Below are 19,654 nucleotides of genomic sequence, written 5' to 3'. Positions count from 1 at the left end.
TGTATCACAAGCCGGTGGAGGCACCATTCCAAAACCAGGGGGCCTCCCCAAGAGAGGAGGTCTGCCGCTGTATTGGACAGGCCAGGGAGGTGAACTGCTCTGATGGAGCGGAGCCGTAGCTGCACCCAGAGAAGCAGACGGCATGCTAGACAGTACAGTCTGCACGACCGGAGACCTCCTTGCCTGTTGATATAAGCAACCACTGCTGTGTTTTCCATCCGAACCAGCACGTCTGTCCCATAGGACTGGCAGGAGATGACACAGTCCAAGGAGTACTGCTTGTAACTCCAGGACATTGATATGGAGGGCCCGTGCGGGCTCCGTCCACCTTGTTTGGAGGCGTCTGTCATCATCACCACTCGGTGACAGACTGGTCCCAGTTGTACACAAATTGTAAGGGCTCCGCTCTGTGACTCGGCGTGCTTGATCATGGTGGGGATGCATCTGTAAAGACCCAAACCACCACTGCAGCATCCTCAGTTGGAAGAGTACGAGGGGGAGGATCTGTGATGCTGCCGCTAGGAGGCCCAGCAGCCTCTGGCAAGGGGACACCCTGACGCGAGCTCTCAGTCAGAAGAGGGAGAGACATGCGTGTATGGAGGCAACTATCTCTGGCTCCAGTGCATAATTGCAGATGTGGACCCCCTGGCACTGCAAGGGAGCTAACACGACGTCCATGCACTTGGAAAAAGTACGTGGGGCTAGCGATAGGCCAAAGGGGACAATATCAAACTCAATTCTCTGCCCTTGTAGATGAAGCAGAGGAACTTCCTGTGTACCTGTGCAATAGGGATGTGAAAGTAAGCAACTTTCAGAACCACCATAATGAACCAGTCGCCAGGCTTTATGGCCTGGGACTTGGTTCACAGGTTGAGCATGCTGAAGCGCAACACCTTGAGGAGGCGGTTCAGGCATCTCCAATCCAAGATGGGGCAGAAACCACCATTCTCCTTCGGTACTAGGAAGTGTGCGGATTAGAATCCTCCGTGCTGCCCAGTGGGGGTGCTTCGCAAATTGCTCGCTTCTCCAGGAGAGCGGTGATTTCGACGCAAAGTTCCACCACTGCAATAGGTCCCTCACTCGTGTCCACACCACGCCTCAGAACTATAGGGAGTAGACAACTGTTATAGTTTGCTGGGAGGTGTATGGGTGGGCCAGAGACTGATGGAATGTCACAGGGCAGAAGCGCAGGAGGGGAAGGGGGTGGAGGTCCACTAGCCGTCCTCCTGATGGATGCCATGCTGGACCGCCGGGGACCTGGATGTAAGCCCTAGCACCGAGCTGCCCTGGGGAGTGCCTGCCTGCCGGTTCAAAGATCAGCAGATGGGCGGGACTGTCTGGGAGCCGAGGTAGGAGATGTCAAGCTCCTGAAGGCTGCCTGTGAGGCTGGGCCGAGGGTGTAATAGGGTAGACCCTGGCTAACTCAGGGACTGTTACCTCTCCTGGGGAGTGCGCATCACCATTTCTTCCATGGAGGGGCTGAAAGTAAAGTCTGGGGATATGGGCACATCTAAGAGGCGGGTCATGTCCGTGACAAGCACCCGTCTTGCCTGTCACAGCCAGAGCTGGCAAGTCACCTGACTCCATGGACAATTCACTCAGGAGAAGTCCACCAGGCTCGCTTCAGGCACATCCTGGGTTCTGGCAACTGCCAGACGGTCCCAGGTGGCTCTCAGGTCGCCCAGGAGGTCCGGAAGCAACGGGAGAGCCCTTGTGGGCTGCTGCGGCTGGTGCTCCCTCTAGAACCTGGAGCGTGTTTATCAAACAGGAAGTGGGAAGGGACCTGTTTGAGTGACGTGACCACTGAGGCAGGGGTGAGTAACGATCCTGATAACGGAGACTTGAGTGGGTGATGCTTGATATGTGACTTGAGGACGACTGATGCGTGAGGATGTCCTAAATTGGATATCGTAGGGGAGGGAAATTACCGGGGAACAGAACTGGCAGGCAGGAGAAGAGCCTCGAAGAGTGAGCAAGTAAGAGCGTAAGAGAGTAAGAAAGTAGGAGTGAACAACAAGAAAATTGATTTGAACTTGGACTGGAACTTTAACTATGGAATTGGATTACAGATTGGACTGGTTGCTGTTTGTTGTTTTTGTGCTTTTAATTAGTTACCTATAGAGGGACCTATGTATATGTGTAGTGTAGGCTCAAATAAGAGCTAGTCTGTCTGTTTATTTTGATCATGATGCAATATAAATATAATAAAATCACCATTTGGCACTGTAACCCTTCCTGGTGTCCCCTGAGCCCTGCCTTCAGAGCCCTGGCAGTGCTGGCATAAACCTAAATATCTTATTTAGATAACCAATTGGATACATGTACCTTAATATAAACTAGTTTATCCAGTCCTTCTTTCAAAACCATTGAAATTCTAGGGACATTTTGCAAAAGAATTGTTACAAACTCTTACAGAGGTGTTCTGTGCTTCTTCTAAGGCCTGAATTTGAGATCTTGGATTTGAGGGAAGCTTTCTATAGGACTTCCTCTATCATTTGTAAATAATTGTTTCCAACTTTTTCATGTGTGTGCATAATGTCTACCAATATGGTTATTGGAATAATATTATCTTCATCATAGTTTGCATTGCATACAAAGTTCTTGTATCCTTATACATTAGAGTAGATAAAACAGCTCAAAATACATTTAGAGACATCACACAATCCTGAAAAATGAAACTGTCAAGGCCCACAAAATACTTTAGTATAAAAATGTATTATCATAATTATTATAAATGTTTTTGGTGTCTGTTGTTGTTCTGCTGCTGTTAAATATTTGCAGAGAATCAACCTTTTAAAATATTAGACAGAAACCTGTTTATATATATATATATATATAAAACATTTCCTAATCTAAAAGGAACGTAAAACGTGTTGAATCAATTATTTAAGAGTTTAGCTGTAGATTCAGTCTCTAAAAGACTGCAGTTGCCCTTTGTTTCACATAAATCACATGCTCCCAGCTACAGCTACTCCCATGCTACCTGCTGTAAAAAACAAATGAACAAACAAACAAAAACAGATGCTGAGTTTGTGTTTAGGAAATACGTACAAATCAATACCACTCTTTAAGAAAGGAAATTAAACCCTTAGTTTTAGGTTTTCATGAGTCCAAATGTGACAAATGTTTAGTCAACAGGAGCTTGATTAAATCTTCCTTACCTACAGCTTTCACAGAGAGTGTCTGCTCATTCCACGAGCTGGGCTTCACCTTTACTTTCTGCTTGTCTGCTTGGAACTCAATTTCAATATCTTTTGGATTCACAGCATCTTGCAGCAAAATGAAAATTTCTCCTGGTTTCTAAAAAACACCCAAAACACAGAAGGCACTGTAATAGTATCCAATTCTACATTATGTATGAAAGCAGGTAATGCATTTGTATCTAGAACTTAGTTCCAAAGTAATTAGTGTGCTGTGTAATTCTGTTGAACTGCGTGTTTAAAGTACAATGTATTTTCCTGTGTGTCTAGTATTGATTAGAGTAAGTCTCAATATAATTAAATTGAAGCCACAGGTCACACATTCATTCTCTTGTCTCTCAGGGACACATGACCATAAGACCATTTAGGTGTTTTTTGGAATTAGCAAATGCCGCAATTACATAACAGCTAGCAGACCTTGAGCTGCTTTCTAAAGCAGTGTGTTGAAACAGTGTCTGTGACAACAGGTTTTCAACTATTCATGGAAAAAAGCTCAGCTGAGGTATAGTTAATAGAGTAGCTATGTAATCTTCCTGTAGACCCTTTTCCTCACTATAACATTGAGCAGAGAGAATGTTTTGCAGAAGAGTAAGAAAACACATTTGCCTTATTTGCTGGATAATTTAAAAGCTAGAATGGAATAAAATGTCTACTGCTGAGAAAGTCTCTAGTGAGGTTTTGAGGTCAGAAAGCTGGTTATGTACTAGTTTAGGTAGTTGGTAGCTGGTAGTCTTTGATACATGAAAATGGATTGAATGTAGTGTTAATATGTCATTTTGGTCTCTGTGTGATCTTGGTATTTTAAGTTTTAACACATTTAGAATATTGATGGGGTAGAAAAAAAACCAATATACTTAGTGGAAGAACTGTTAAACAGGAATTACAAGGACTATTACAAATGACAGAGAAATGAACTGCCAGGATGGTTTTACCCTTCTTAGGTTTAGTTTCAAGTGTTTATAAACACCAATGCTATGTTTATATATTACTTACAACTTTTAGGTGGAAAGCATTGGTTTCCTGTTATTGAACTCTGTTGTGAAGTATATCCGAATTCTTAAGTTTGTACTGTAAGAAATCACAGGTGCTGTTTCATAAAACAGTCTGTGAGTCAATGCTAAGACATGTTGATGGCTTTCACAGTTGTTCATTATTTCAGTCAAGAGCTATAGGTGTGATGTGTGTGTATGCGTGTGTGGGAGTGTGTGTGTCTTAATTCAATCCACAAAAATAAGAAAAATCTTGAGCATTTGGATTTATTTCTATTCATTAGTATTTCAAATATTCTGCAAATACAACCAAAGATGTGTCATACTGCATTAGTTCTTTAATAATGTGAATTCGACTGCTTCAGAGATTTCATACTTTTTTCAGTTTTCTGTATTATAAATAGTCAGATGTCCTACGTCAATGCTTTATGTAAAGCTATATTTTAAATATGTGGAAGTTTCATTAGAGATAGTAGACCTTTGAAATGAATTACTTTATTTGGTAACACTGCTATACATAATCAGTTGGTGTAAAATGTGTCCACTTCCACTAAAACGTGCTTTCAGTTGGTGATTCTTTGAAACAGGCAGTAACACTGAAAATCCAAAGGAGCAAATACTGATAGTATTCAGAACTGCAGTTTAAGTAAGTAATCAGGATTCAAAGCTTAATGAAAGAAAGCCATGATACCAGAGAAAGCAGCACTTCATGGTGCCCTGCATAGTTACAACTGCAATATGTGTCTTGATTTAGAGGCACAACTATATATTATTTTCAATTCAGGAAACAAAATGTTTTATTTAATTGTTCTTTTCAATGGAAAATGTATGGAAATCACTGCACGTGCTTTTTATGAACCACAGAAATGTCCATTTAGCAAAATGTACCTTACTGAAATTACATCTCTTAAAAGCTCTCCTTATTTGTGTTACTTAATACACAAATTATGGATTTCCTTTTCCACTCAAAGAAGCCACTTAAAATATGTTTGTCAACCTGTGAAATACTTTTAGTGTTTGTGGCCTTAGCCCACTATCGTTTTATACCACATCTTGTGATCTGCAATGCAAAATAGTGTTGTTCATTACTGTTTCCAGACAGGAATTGGATTATAAGAAATAGGTGCAATTTTCAGTTACAGAATGTAAATAAGGCATTTATTAATGTAGCTTCCCATCAATCATTAACCACTATGGGCACTATGCACTATACTAGAAATGCGTCATTGTCAGTTAGTACTTTTCTCAGGGTTAATATTATATAAAATAAAATCTGTTAATATAATACTTGTTTATTCTGGCAAGTTAAAATGACTTACATTAGTTGATAATTGGGTACTGTAGCACTCCACATGTATAGTCCTGAATACAGGATGTAGGTTATTATAAATGTATAAGTGGGAACTGTCATGTCAATATCACTTCTTATATATATTTAATATTTCTTATTTTATTATTTCACTTTTCATTTTTATAAAAAAAACATTCTCACTATTTATTGTAAATCTAATGTATTTACATTATTGTACTATAACACCCATGTAATGCTGTATACTAACATTTTGCACATCTGTATTTTTGAATTTACTCATGTTAAGAAAAGCTGTATCTATGATCCACCAATTGAGTGACAATGGTTAGAAATGACATATGATGATTGTTTTAATTAATCAAAAATTGTTTCCTTTTTTTCACCCCTTGAATGATCAAATACTAAATTCAACATGGCTCAAGGACAAAACTTAAACAGCAGATAAATGCATACCAAGACCACCCTCACTGATAATGCTTCTTTACACATACAGAGAAATGCACTCACTTTTACATTCAATAACTAAAGGATTATAACTGTGTTAACCTCTCTGAACACATGTAACTGTATTTTTAATTCCTATAATCTTCAGTGTTTCAAATGTAGATTCAAGTATGTAACAGGTAAATCGTTATCCCTAGATGTTATATTATACCAGCAGCAGTATGGGTTCTATATGTTAGGCATCTCAGAATGTTATTTTTAGGCCTTGTGTTAAATATTGTGTCTAAAGGTGTTTAAACTGGTCACATGGCCAGGACTGTATCCAAAATGAGATTTTGTTCATTAAAACTATACCAGTCAGATGTTTATATAGGAAATTAATAAATGTATCTTAAATAGCACAGTTAAGGTGCAGAGATTCTTGCACGGTGCTGAGAAGCTGCATAAAGCTGACACATTCCCTCTAGAGAGGCAGTAACAACAGACACAAAAGATTGATGCTCTTGAAGCCCGGCCAGGCAGTAAAGATCACTTTAGAGGAACAATTAACCTGTCTGGCATTTTCAGAGTAGTACATTAATGAAAGAGGTTTGTGGAGAACCCAGTGAGATGTTTGAAAGTTTTCTGTGAGGGTTGTTGCTAAGAGTACCGTCCTGGAGTATGGTTACTCATCTTGAAGTCTCAGTCATTGGATGAAGGATATCTGTATTACATTTTACAGTAACTGGTTCCTGGATTAGGCTGCTATAAAAAAAAAAAAAAAAAAAAACTGACAAACATCAACACATCATTAAATAAGGGAAATATGAATTTAATTAAAAAGAAACGCAGGTACGTTTGGAATACATTATAGTGTTTTAAATCCTGGAATTAATCTGTTGACTGGGCCTTTGTTGAAAATCTTTCTATCACCTTTATTAACTCTCTCTGTATATTTTTTCTTGTGATACATTTCTTGATCTACTAATCTTAGGCTGATTTATTTGGTTAATTGCCTATAACAATATAGATTTATTAAACATAAGCATTTATTTTCTACAGATTATGTATTTAACCCCAACTGGCTACTCTTACTCTTTGTGCATTCATTATTTTTTAGAAGACCACTGATTCTCTCCCTATCTATCTATCTATCTATCTATCTATCTATCTATCTATCTATCTATCTATCTATCTATCTATCTATCTATATATTATTTATTTATTTTGCTCACAATTTCCCTATAGGCTACTGACCGTTTCATTTTAATTATTCTCCTACTTGGTTTCTTTTCAATACTAAATTAATAAAAGTTACTAATAAGAGTTACTACATAGTTATAAGCCATTTATACTGTTTACATTTTCTGTACTCTCCATTGGACTCTCCCAATGTATATGAGGGCAATTGAAGTCTCCTATTATTATAGTCACTTCATTGCTTCATATTTAATTGTGCAGGAAATCATTCTTATATGAGTCTGATTATAGTATTTTATAGCATCTAATGAAGGCTTGCAAGGTGTATGCTGTTAAAAAAAAGCTTTTTTCTTGTCATGCTAAACTGTGTGTGAGATAAGTGACGTATTTTGGAAGTGTATACGAGTTGTTTGCTATATTGCATGTCTGTGGTATGTATCATCCAGTCGGTTGTTCTGATAATTCGAGTTGAAGGAGCTGGCAGGCATTGGTTCTGTAGACTTAATGCACTCTAAACTCAGTTGGTAGAATAAAAATATTGAAATACTGACAAATACTCACCTAGATTGTGTTATTATAAGAACACATTTATTAAAGCTCTATTTCACAGGCTCTTCACTGATATGTGGAAAAGTATAAACTTTCCTACCATCCAGATGTCTGAAACTCATATTAAATTAATGACACTTAAGCCATATGTGTTAGCCCACTACACTGGGTTAATTTCCATAAGACTATTAAAAAGGATTTCATCGTGCTTAATGGATCATATAGAGATTTTTGTTTGCTATATTCATGATGGATTATACTCTGTTTGTCTTCTTCAGGCTTTGAATGTCCTGTAGTTGATCTGTGCTTGGCAATGGTATTTGTTATAACAATTTTTAATGTTTGAATTAAACTGCCTTCTTCGCTTTGTGTTGCATCACTCACCTCACAGGGAATTCTAGTAGGAATGACCAGCACTGATAGTTTCCCAGGAAGCGACTCAGTAGAAAGCCTTTTTTCTGCTTTTAATTCCATTCTTGCTGTTCTTGCTGACAATGCGGAGACTTCAAAAGCAATCTGGGAACCTAGAGGCATAAATAAATACATTAGATTACTGAAACAGGATGAGAGGATATGAAACACATTTTTATTGGTGATATAAAACTCTTTAAGCAAGTTAACATTTCACAGAACATAATAATAAACTTAAAGTAAGGACACAAAGCAATACAAAAATATTAAAAGATCATGTATTGAAACTCAGTGTGGAAATCCTATTCGTCGTTGTGGGTAAAAAGAAAATACTGCACAGAAAATGTAAAGGATATGTAGGATCAAGACTATTACCAGAAGATAGACAGAAGTGCTCCAGATATACTAAAACACTTCAGAAAGGACACATATTGTCTGTTCTGATGATTAATTATTAATTGCTAACCAATGTGTGTGTTTCAGTATGATATGAAGGGGGTGGGCCTAAAACCTCAGGAAAATGTTAGCACTCATGTTGCCTTTTTTCTCTGCTTCTCTTGCTGATTATTAAATTTGGGACAAAAACACTTGTCTCTTGTAAAGGTGATGTTTATACATATAAAAGGCAATCCGGTTAGCTTATTTGAATCACACTGCAACAGGGGCACAGTTCGGAGAAAGAGAAAGGCAATTAGTTAGGGAATGTTGCGTTCAGGAAATTTCACTTCCAGTTCAGTGGCAGTGCAAGAGCGGGGGGGTTGGGGTTGTGGTCTGGGGTGCTGATGGTGTTTTGTCCACGGTGCTAGCAGGGGACGGTGGCCGGGGGACGGGGGGGCGGGGGGATGTCTTGTCCCCTTGGCGGCACCACTGCGTTACACATTTTCAAGTTTATATCAAAATGCATTTTTAGGGGGGAACTTCATTACATTTGGGGGGGGTTTGCCCGTCAATGCCCCCCCTTGGAGCCGACTGTGTTCCGGTTGACCGTGTTTAATGGCCTAATGACAGGAGTAGAAGATTCGGCGGAACCAGCTGAGAGATTGCTTTCACAAAAGCATCCAACCGCAGCTGTTAACTGAAGACCCATAATCCTCAAAGCTTATAAGACTCAAAACTTTGGTGTCAGTGAAGGAGCTTCTGGCAATAGTAATGTCCTGACTTCATGTCACTAAGCTATGCTACTTAAGATTTGCACATATTAATAAATGATAAACTTTTTTCTGATTAATCTTGGTGTGAAATCCCTGATGGGTAAGATAAGTAGATGTGTAACTCTACAACATTCACCACCCAATAAACACCCCCCATCACACACACACATCTACAACAAAGGACGTTTGTGATGAAACTAATCATTTAGATTTGCATTTCTGTTTATGGCATGGGACACTGACAAACAAAGAAGACTACAGGCTATAGATATGGCTATTTGCATGTCATTTCCATCTGTAAATGTAGCGGGTGTGGTCAGAGCCCTCGTTCGGATTTGCACGGCCTTCTCAGGAACACCTCCGGGTGCCCTGCCCCACGCAAACGCCACCAGCAGCGTAACAAACCGTCTCCTGGCGCAGGGTGTGTGGCACACTACTGAGCTCAGAGAGGGATTACGTGACTGTAATGAACTCATACACCATGAGCTCCATTACACACACACACCTACATTATAATGTGCTTTTTGAAAACAGCAAACTGTCAAATCAAGAGAATGGCAGCCGCTGCTTACTGAATAGCCTATGAATCTGCCTCCATGGGTAAAAGAGGGCTGGGGAGAGGGCCTGACAAGAGCACACAGCAAGAGGCTCCACCTTTCTGCTTTCGAGAACAGAGAGAACTGTGCAGCGATCTACTAGAGAGGTTGTTATGGACTGTATAAGGCCCCTTTAGTATTTATTTGTGCTTCCCCCAACACACCTTATCTTTGTTGCTCTTTTTGTAATGCCCACTGAGGAGATGAGAACAGATCTGGTTGCATGAGCTCCAGAACATCAGCCTCCTTCCTTGCCTTTCGCAGCCCCCGAGCAGAAACGGAGCCTCCCCATGACAACAGAGGGGGAAGAAAGTGAGAGACCATAGCAGGTCTTTCTTCTCGTTCCTCTCCTCCCACACTACACAGGTTGAGGGGAGACTTGGCACATCCTTAGACTTGGCTTTATTAGTTTCTTGGTTTGTTAGAGAGGGTTGCTCCTCCAGAGAGTATTATTCTATTGATCCTTTATATTTGAAAAAAATACTGATACGTTACTTACTGGTCTGTTGTGGATGTCCATCTGTGTAAGCCTTACCGTGGGAGGATTCAATCAAAGGACCTGTATGGGGGCAAAAGAGAACTTGAAAGGCAGAAGCTGCAGATCTGGTGTCAAGTATACTAACAAATATGTCATACTCTTTATGTTTGTTTTAGTTTGAATTCTGAAATAACTAAAACAAGAAATATAAATATGTATTTTATGTATATTTATTAACTGCATTTGTGTAAACAAGAGCAAGTAATCGGGTTTCAAAAATGTGTACAAACAAAATGTATGTGGCAGCAAATATTTAAATTAAAATAAATACTAATCAATTGCATGAAGGCTTAAATAATTTAGTATGGTAAATAGATGTCTTGCATTATCAGATTGTAATATTAAACAGAAGCTTTGTTTTAACATGTAAAAATACAAATTACATACTAGAAGGTTAAACAGTAATTCTGACATACACATTTATGAGAAAAATGATTTTAAATTTGTAGATGACAGGTAAAGGGGAATAATCCCTAATAATAATTTTAAATTGGACTATATTCTGCTTTTACACTTGTTCCCAATCACAATGTACATTTAAAATTATAGAAATGCTAACATTCAAAATAGTTTTATTTTTTAAACAAAACCTAATAAAAAAGGTGAGGATAAGAGAAATGATACTTCACGAATTTAGGTTAGAATGAATAGAGGTTAAGGGCCACTAACATAGCGAGTGACATGATGTTTTTGTGTGAAAAACGATGAATAATTTTCTGGTTTAATATTAGATGTTCCATTATGGTTTGTTAAAAGTAACTTTATCTGTCACAGGATATTAGTTAGATGTACCAATTACATATGGATCACAGCCCCTGACAAGTCTTCTATATTTATTATCCAAATCCTTTTGTCTGGAATGTAAAATTAATGTTTATCATTTTAAGTCTTGTCTCATTTGCTATGCATAAGGCAGGTTCTTTCAGAAGGTTATGCAGTCAATATGATTATTTCCTCAAGGACTGACTGAGATAATGAAGATGCAACAGGAAGGAAATGGTTCCTGTCATGGCACTTTTCAAGTCTGCATGGTGCTATAATTATCACCCTGGGTCCTAGTGATTTACAATTAAATAATAAAATATATCCTAAGCCTATTAAATACTTATATTTTCACACAATACACCTTGACAAGCTGTTTTCATCTTGTAATTTTTCCATATTCCAGTATTAAACAGTTATTGGATTTTAACTTCAAATTCAGTAGAAACTGATGTGACCAGTAACTGATTTTTTTTTAAGGTTTTAAAAAGGGTGTACCATTCAATTACAAAGTATGTTTTAATCCAGTGTTGAACAAACTGCACACAGGATGTCTAACCAACCAATACCTCAGGAGAAACCATATCCATGAACATGTAACCAAAAATAAAGCCAAACATAAATAAATATATACATTTAAATTAAAACCTTTATTTTTAGACACCATAGAAATGAATAACAACCTCTCTGTTTTTTTTACTGAAACTACAAGTTGGTGTCTCTCTTGCCACCACTTAAGAACTTGTGATAAAATGAGAGGTAGCCATTCATGCCATTATGCTTGTGTATCTTCCAGAAGCAAAGCAATCATGGGCTAAGAGGATTTTTCAACAAATCATGGTTGTCCAGCCACAAATCATTGTGTGAAGAATAGTCTTCTATTTCCAGTCCTAAATGTACCTATTCATACTTTCTGCCTGTGACCTTAAACTGTCCTTTCATTGTTGAATTTAAAGAAACCCTCTGTGAGCCTTGAATTTGAAGTACATCAAACAGCACACAGCACTGCACACTATCAACTGCTCAAGACACTTAATTTGTTTATTCATTGACATCTTAAACATGGTACTGCATATAATGAAGAATTATAAACCCACATGGTTACCATAAACAAACAATTTTACATGCTTGAAACATAACCACTGCCATTTTTGTTCATAATAGGAAAATAATGTAAATATGCAAAAGAGAATGTAGAAATTACAATAGTACAATTAATGTTTCCAGCACGGGGACCTGGGGACCCGGGGCACCGAAAACCCGGGCAACCCGGAACGTATTACAAGCATGTAAAATTGTTTCTTTATGGTAACCATGTGGGTCTATAATTCTTCATTATATGCAGTACCATGTTTAAGGTGTCAATGAATAATCAAATTAAGTGTCTTGAGCAGTTGATAGTGTGCAGTGCTGTGTGGTGTTTGATGTACTTCAAAACCCAGACGGATTTCTCAATCTTGCAAGACTGGGTTTGCATAGGTATAAAACCGGGTATAAAAATAGGTATAAAAAATCATGTGCACAGCACAACAGCAAACTCCTGTATACTTTCATGTATGTTTCATGCGGTGGGAAGATTGAAGCGGGAATGCTTATTCAGTAACCTGTCGGCAAAACCTACAATATAAACTGAACACTATTGCAAAATACGGGGAGTTCAAGAAAAATGTTCCAATCCAAGCTCGGTTTGGTTCTACTTCCTACAAGAAGTAAACGGTCAATCAGCCAAATGCAAAAAGTATACAAACCAGGTATTGGAAACAGCTGGGGGCTCTACAAGGTCGCTTCAGTTTATACAAATGATCAATACATAATAACTATGTGAATTCATAAATAATAATAATAATAATAATGCAGTATAACTGAGTTTGTGTTGAATTTCAGCTCCACATAAAATACAGACACAAAAAAGACATTTATTATTTTACTTATTTAGTATTACCTTGTTGATATGGCCAGGGGTTCTAGTTTAATGAATAAAATAAGAGGAAAACATAAGATTTCAGGAGTTCAGTCAACTAATACGTTTTATGTGTATGACAGGGTGAGGCATGAGCCTATAAGGTGCCGTGGCACGCACGCTGTGCTGAAAGCATTGTATAATCACATTTGAGAGAGAGAGAGAGAGAGAAAAAGAGAAGCACCATCGGAAAAGTTTAGAGTGAGCTTAATGTTTTTATTTACTTATTTTGTTTTCCATATTGCTTATTTTTCCTATTTATATGCCTATGAAATAATTGTCATCAAGTCCAGGTGCCCCGGGTGCCCTGGGGACCCCGGGTTTATTCATTTTAAACTCCAAAAACCTGGGCCTGGAATTTTCTCCCAGTTTTGGAAACACTAATTACAATGGACCATATCTTAATATACAGCTTAGTGCTCTGCTGTTGTGCTTCAGTGATTTGGATGTCTCAGTCAATGTCATTTAGACTATAAATTACAGAATGTCACAACCCCCAAACCACATCAGGAATGTATTACACAATGTAATGTAATAGGTTCAGTATTTAGATCTATTAAAATATTCCTACAATTTAATATATATATATTTAGGTCTGAGGTATCCATTTCTGCAGTCCATAAATGCAAGCAACAGTACCCAATCCCACAATACAATATTCTATATATAGGTCCACTCTCGTTTATCCGCCATATTCCAAGAACTAATTCATTCCCATAATAAAACGACACGTTAATCCGCCAAACCTCAATTCGCCAAAGGGGTTTGAATCTCAGTACTCATATTTAGTACTCATTAGTCTGCCAAATGATAAGTCATCCAATATGAATTTAAAATGTTGACTCTTGGATATGATAAAATAACTCCAAACAAAAGTATTTACTATAAACCCAGAAGGAACACAAAGAATTAGAATTACACACACTCAAAAGCAATAGAGACCAATCTGCAAAAAACACTCAACAAGTAAAATTATAACCATCAATTGAAAAGATTATAAACTCAAACACACACCCGTACACCCCCATAAAATTGGCAATTAACACATACATTCTCTAGGTTTTGATAATATGTTGTACACAAACGGCAATAGCATCCCACTTGATTAAAATAACCCCTTATTTCTACTGTCACACCCCATTAAGATAAGGTAGATAGAATTCAACTTAAAATTTAGTTACGATGCAACATTATTCGAGGGGGAAATGTCACAACCGCTAAAGAGAGAGGGGTTTGTTATTCTTACTTTATTTGATCTGCAGAATATGCACATCAGCTGCAATCAGGGAAGAAAACAGCTATTTTGGTTCAAGGTCATCTCAGTACAAGGTATATATCCCTTTTGTTTCCTTTTGCTCGCTTCTCAAGCAACACTTGGCATGGCACTAAATACAGCGTTCTCCTTCCCCACTTCTCTCTCCCGTGCCTTTATCTCCTCCTCTTAACAAACTACCTATGAACTTATTTGGTTAAACAAACCAGGTGACAGAAATAATATGCATGCATAAGGCATGTATTTTCATTAATCCGCCAAATTTTATAATCCGCCTAATTTTCAGAAAACAAAATGTATCGGATAAATGAGAGTGGACCTGTAGTACCTAGGCAAAAGGCTTACATTTCCTTCCTAGACTTTTACAAAATGATTACTATGCAGCTTTCATTCAAAGACAATTTAAACTAGAGCTGTACATGTTTATTCAGATGAACATATGCAGTGCTCAGCACAAAATTTGATACACTGGACAAACCAATGCATATATTAGATATTACCTTATGTCCTCGACATAATACGGTCCTCCTTTTATTATATATTTATTTTACAGAGCATTATATAACAATAGCAGTCAATTAGTATTATCTTGTATTACTCTACCTTCAGAATACAACCTAGTTCACTTTCACATACCTGTGTGCAGTTTTCAGTATGCTTAAATGACTATGAAAAAAAGACTGGTTATCCACTAATGTGATCACAGCAGGAAACACAAACAGTCAGATATATCTAGTGTTGTAAAAGGACAGCCTACACTGAGAAAAGTAGCAACAGACTGAAAAGCGCAGCACATTCTAGAAATCGCTTCACCTTTTAGAAGATAAGATGCTATTTTACCTTTACTCTGACAAAATAATACATACTGGCAATACTCATTTGTTTTTCAGAGCTTGTCCATAACTCCATCACTGAGAGGAGCGACAGTCTCTGACTAATTGCTACATCTTGTGAAATGAAACCAACAATGTAACATTTCCATCTAATTATTTCCTTACAGTGTATACACAGGCAAAGATAGCTTTTAATTCTCACTTAGAGACACTTTGCACTGTGTAGCGAATTTACAAATGGAACACATAATTTGGTAACACATTTTAATAAGGTGCTGATTATCAATGTGTTATTAATGATTTATACATGTTTCATAGATGTGTAATAGATACTTTATAAAGCATTAATAATACATTATACATTAGGTATAACTCGGTTATAGCAATGCATGGAATGGCCACTGTTGAACAGGTAGCTAAAAAGTGTCCAAAACTGAAAAAAATATTTGTTAGGAATGTGTCAAAGCAGTAGTGAAAAGGGACACTTTGTGACTATTCCATTGAGTGCTATAACTGCAGTATAACTAGTGCATTATCCATGCTTTATAAAGTATATATTAATAATGTAATAATACTTTATAAATCATGAATAACACATTAATTAAGCAGCACCTTAATCTAAGGTGTAACCCATAATTTTTATACACTTAATTTAGACATAATATAATATTAAATAATGTGCATATACTAACAATATCTTAAACACTAAATCCAAAATGATCAAGCAATTTAGATGATATCCCCCTTTAATAACTAAAGACACTATGAGTTTAATTGCAACATTGTTCTTTTTACCATTTAAAGGTCTTCCCATTTCTACACTCAAGAAAATGTGTTATTTTCTCATTTAATATCATATACGGTTGCAATTGGACATCTTTCATTATACTCATGTTTTATTAAAATTTGGAATTGCCAACTATTTTTGGTTTTCCGCCTAAGTTTCACTATACTTGGGGAGGGTGAGGAGGTACAATTGGGATCCACATATTATATTTTTGAGAAACATACTGGTACAAGTGAGTAGACACTGAGAAGGTAGGTACACAAGGCATTACATATTCTGCACATACTGCATACTGAGAATCTCAGTCAATAATACTTTTATACAAAATAATGAAGGTTAAACATTGTTTTATTGAACCTAATTAAACCATATGCACTGTAATATGGAATTTGAATTTTGATTGCACAAACAGCCCACAGCTTACCTCTTTGTACAATTTGGGAGACAGTGGACAGATATATCTGGGGATCTTGCTCACTGTAAATCTGGACGTAGTCATTTCCAATGGGGACCATCTCAGGGAAGGGGCCCAAACCATCTACCCCACACAGCAGGATCACTACAGTGTTGGACGGCTGCAGGACTCTTGCCAAGAAGAATTTTCTTATCTGGCACAGGCCATCTAACATTCCCTTCGACAAGATGAGCAACTTGCACTTGTAATGACTGAGCTGCAGGAATTCCTCCTTCTTGATGGAAACTGTCCCAATGTTGTAACAGCATATATCTTCGTCTCTGAGCTCTGCCACACAAATGGATTTTAAATAAGTTGCCCATTGCTCTGCCTCTTCTTCGTAGACGATTAATAGATCATGAGCTGTAGGAAAAATATCACAGCTTTAAAATCAGCAGAGATACGGTTCAGTGGTTTAGTCTAATCTCTTTGCTTGTTTGTTAACTTATTTTGGAAGTTATGTTTAGTCATGAGTTACGTTACGCATTTTAGAAATTAACTGGAGGCACCAAAGAAAAAGTACTTTCAAAGTTCAGAGAGTTGATTTTCTACAGAAGTACAAAAGGCAATTTTATTTTTTCCACACATACACACAGCAAAACACTTTTATAAAATTAAAATTACATTTCAAGCAATTTGAATTTAGTTTCAATATGCTCTTAGCAAGATGTAATATTTCCTGAGGTAAAATAAAACATCTTTGGGTTTGAATGTTACAATATAAATTTTAATGTCTCATGATTTTCACTTACTATCAAAGACTTTAATCTGTTTTCCTACTTTCCCTTCTAGACGATGTCAAACTTGTACAATTCAGAAACTCCCAGTGCTGCATTTTGTTTTCTTTAATGTTAATAACCAGATTACTCCCTTGGAACAGAAACTGCCTAAAAGGAAACCCTAATGTAAATAAAGGTGTTTACTTAGCCCTTAGTTCCCTGTGACAACAATGCTGTCTACAAAGAGAAAAAGCTGTCTCTGTAGGCTGGTAGAATGATTGTAGATTCTGGCTGCATTGACCATTAAACAGAAAGTGATACAACAAACATTGCAATGTGCTTCTGTTTAATGAAGCTTTAGACCTGACATCTAGTCCCAATCCATGAATGAACTGCTCTTCAGTCTACTATATAAATTCAGTATTCTCCAAATGTATGCAGACTGTTGATCAAATGTAACTAAAGGCTGACAACAAAATGTAGACATCCATTTTCAAAAACTGCTAATCTGGGGAAAACATGCAGACTGCACACAGACAAGCCCCCCAAGCCAAGACTTGAACCCAGGACAATAGAGCTTAGCGGCAGCAGCACTAACCACTACACCTCCATGGCTTCCTTTAGAATCCACTGTCCACATAATAAGAATCCATCTCCTTCTACCAGTGCAGCAAAGTCCAGGCACGGCATCCACAGAGCCACAAGTAAATACAACACTTATTCCCCACCCCCATCTTCCAACAGCCCGATAACTACGACATGTTCCAATATAACTCTCCACATTGCCATGGCAGTGCCATCCAACTACAGCATGCAGGGGAGGCCCGAACTGTACCACGGCACTATACTCTGCTTCCAATCACTCTCCTCGGAGCCCCCAGACAACTATCCTGAATACATATAGCAATGTCCACTTAACTCTGGAAAAGTGCATCAATCTCCAGACCGGGGGTCTCGGGTCTCGGGTACTCCTAATACCCGGAAGGGGGACAGCAACCCCCGATTTCAACCTTGCCTTATGGCAGGCTGCCGCACACCCCTATCACTATCACATCTCCCGATGTCCAAACTCTCTCTCTGCCCCTCCTTTTGACTCCGGGGCTCTCACGCAGAGGACGCACCTCCCAAATCAAAACCCGGTGAGTATGCAATTTGATGATCTCTATCAATAATTAGTTAAAAATGCACATGATAACATAAACATGGAAAAAAAAAACAATAAAGTAACTAAGGCACTTTTGCACAATCAAAATAATCAACACAACAACCAAAAAGCCCTGTCACACTCACAATGCTCAGTATTTTTGAATCCACTTGTGCTGGAAAGTACATTTTGTATGTAAGTTTAAGCTTCTTGCCAGGGGCACCAGTTTTATTTATTGCAATACCCTGGTATTTTTGGGAATCCATTTGTGCTTCAATTCTAACATGGGCAGAAAGGCTTGAGGATGCCAAACAGCCCAGAAGTGAATCAGAACTGCCTCCATGCTTCTCAGTGAGTATGGTGTTCTCCCTGAAATAAACTTAGTTCAGTCTATGTATGTAATCAATATTCTATAATTAAACTAAGCACTTCTGTGCTCAAAACATTTAAACTATTGTGAAAATCTTCATCTTACTCCCTGTATTGTGAATTGGCCCCAGCATTATATCTTGCATGTGTAATATTGCAGCAGGCAAAGGTTAATGGAGAATGTCTTTTGCTGATGCAGAAATGTGCTAGTCTGCAGCGCTGGCTATCAGGATTTTATCCCATGCACAGGTTGTCAGTCCCCTACAATGTTATACTCCTTCCCTCTGAGTCACAGTCCATCTGCACTGCACTGCACCACACAGAAAACAGCCTGGGTTTACTCAGCGTGGCTCAGGTGTCTGAACCTGCAGTGTTGAATGTTATATTAATTTCTTATACATATATCGTGCGTTAAGATAATATAATATGATATTTCAGTAACTGGATATGTGATGCAACTCTAAAATATGAAATGTCATCGTACTGAGTATAAATACAAAAACAAATTAAACACATTCAGTAACATTTTAACAACAACATTATACAACCAAGCAGAAAAGAAGAAGACAAACCTGAGCGATTCATTTTGCAATATGGTTCTTGGTATCTGTTGTATTAAAAGGAGAAGCGGCTTGGAGCACATTGACTCTTATATCAGGAAATGTTCAGATGCTTTATTTATAGGTTAGGTATTTCCTGGTTAGAAAGATTGGGTAATGAGATAACCAGCAGGACTGCCACGGGAGGTTGTGATCCCAGGTGACCAGATGCAAACTTTTTATCATGGCATCGGGGGCATTATTACCTAATTATTAACCATAAAACCAACAAATAAAAAATGTAAGACTCCATAAACTGTCCATATGTACTAACATTCAGTGTTATACATAGAATAGATCAATTACCATAATAATAATTTGATTTGATTTGATTTACTATTTGTTTCCAGTGTAATGTAATTTAGAATTTTACTTTGTTTATGTT

At 37.8% G+C, this 19,654-nt stretch overlaps 1 protein-coding gene across 1 annotated transcript in view; it reads right to left on the bottom strand.

Moving 5' to 3' along the window:
- The window catches only part of LOC136766339 (B-cell scaffold protein with ankyrin repeats), an 85,812-nt gene extending 66,499 nt beyond the window's left edge, over nucleotides 1-19,313 (bottom strand). Inside the window, exons 1-5 of the mRNA XM_066719751.1 lie at nucleotides 19,243-19,313; nucleotides 16,409-16,801; nucleotides 10,331-10,390; nucleotides 8,058-8,197; nucleotides 3,162-3,300 (exon numbers count right to left, since the gene is read on the bottom strand). Of these exons, the coding sequence (XP_066575848.1) occupies nucleotides 3,162-3,300; nucleotides 8,058-8,197; nucleotides 10,331-10,390; nucleotides 16,409-16,801; nucleotides 19,243-19,255 (745 nt within the window). The 5' untranslated portion in view covers nucleotides 19,256-19,313. The remainder of the gene's footprint in view (nucleotides 1-3,161; nucleotides 3,301-8,057; nucleotides 8,198-10,330; nucleotides 10,391-16,408; nucleotides 16,802-19,242) is intronic.
- Between the last annotated feature and the right edge of the window lie 341 nt (nucleotides 19,314-19,654).

The sequence above is a fragment of the Amia ocellicauda genome, chromosome 13, assembly GCF_036373705.1.
Source record: "Amia ocellicauda isolate fAmiCal2 chromosome 13, fAmiCal2.hap1, whole genome shotgun sequence".
In the NCBI taxonomy this organism is placed as follows: domain Eukaryota; kingdom Metazoa; phylum Chordata; class Actinopteri; order Amiiformes; family Amiidae; genus Amia; species Amia ocellicauda.
The sequence above is the reverse complement of the archived record's forward strand: the minus strand, read 5'-3'. Positions and strand labels throughout refer to the sequence as shown.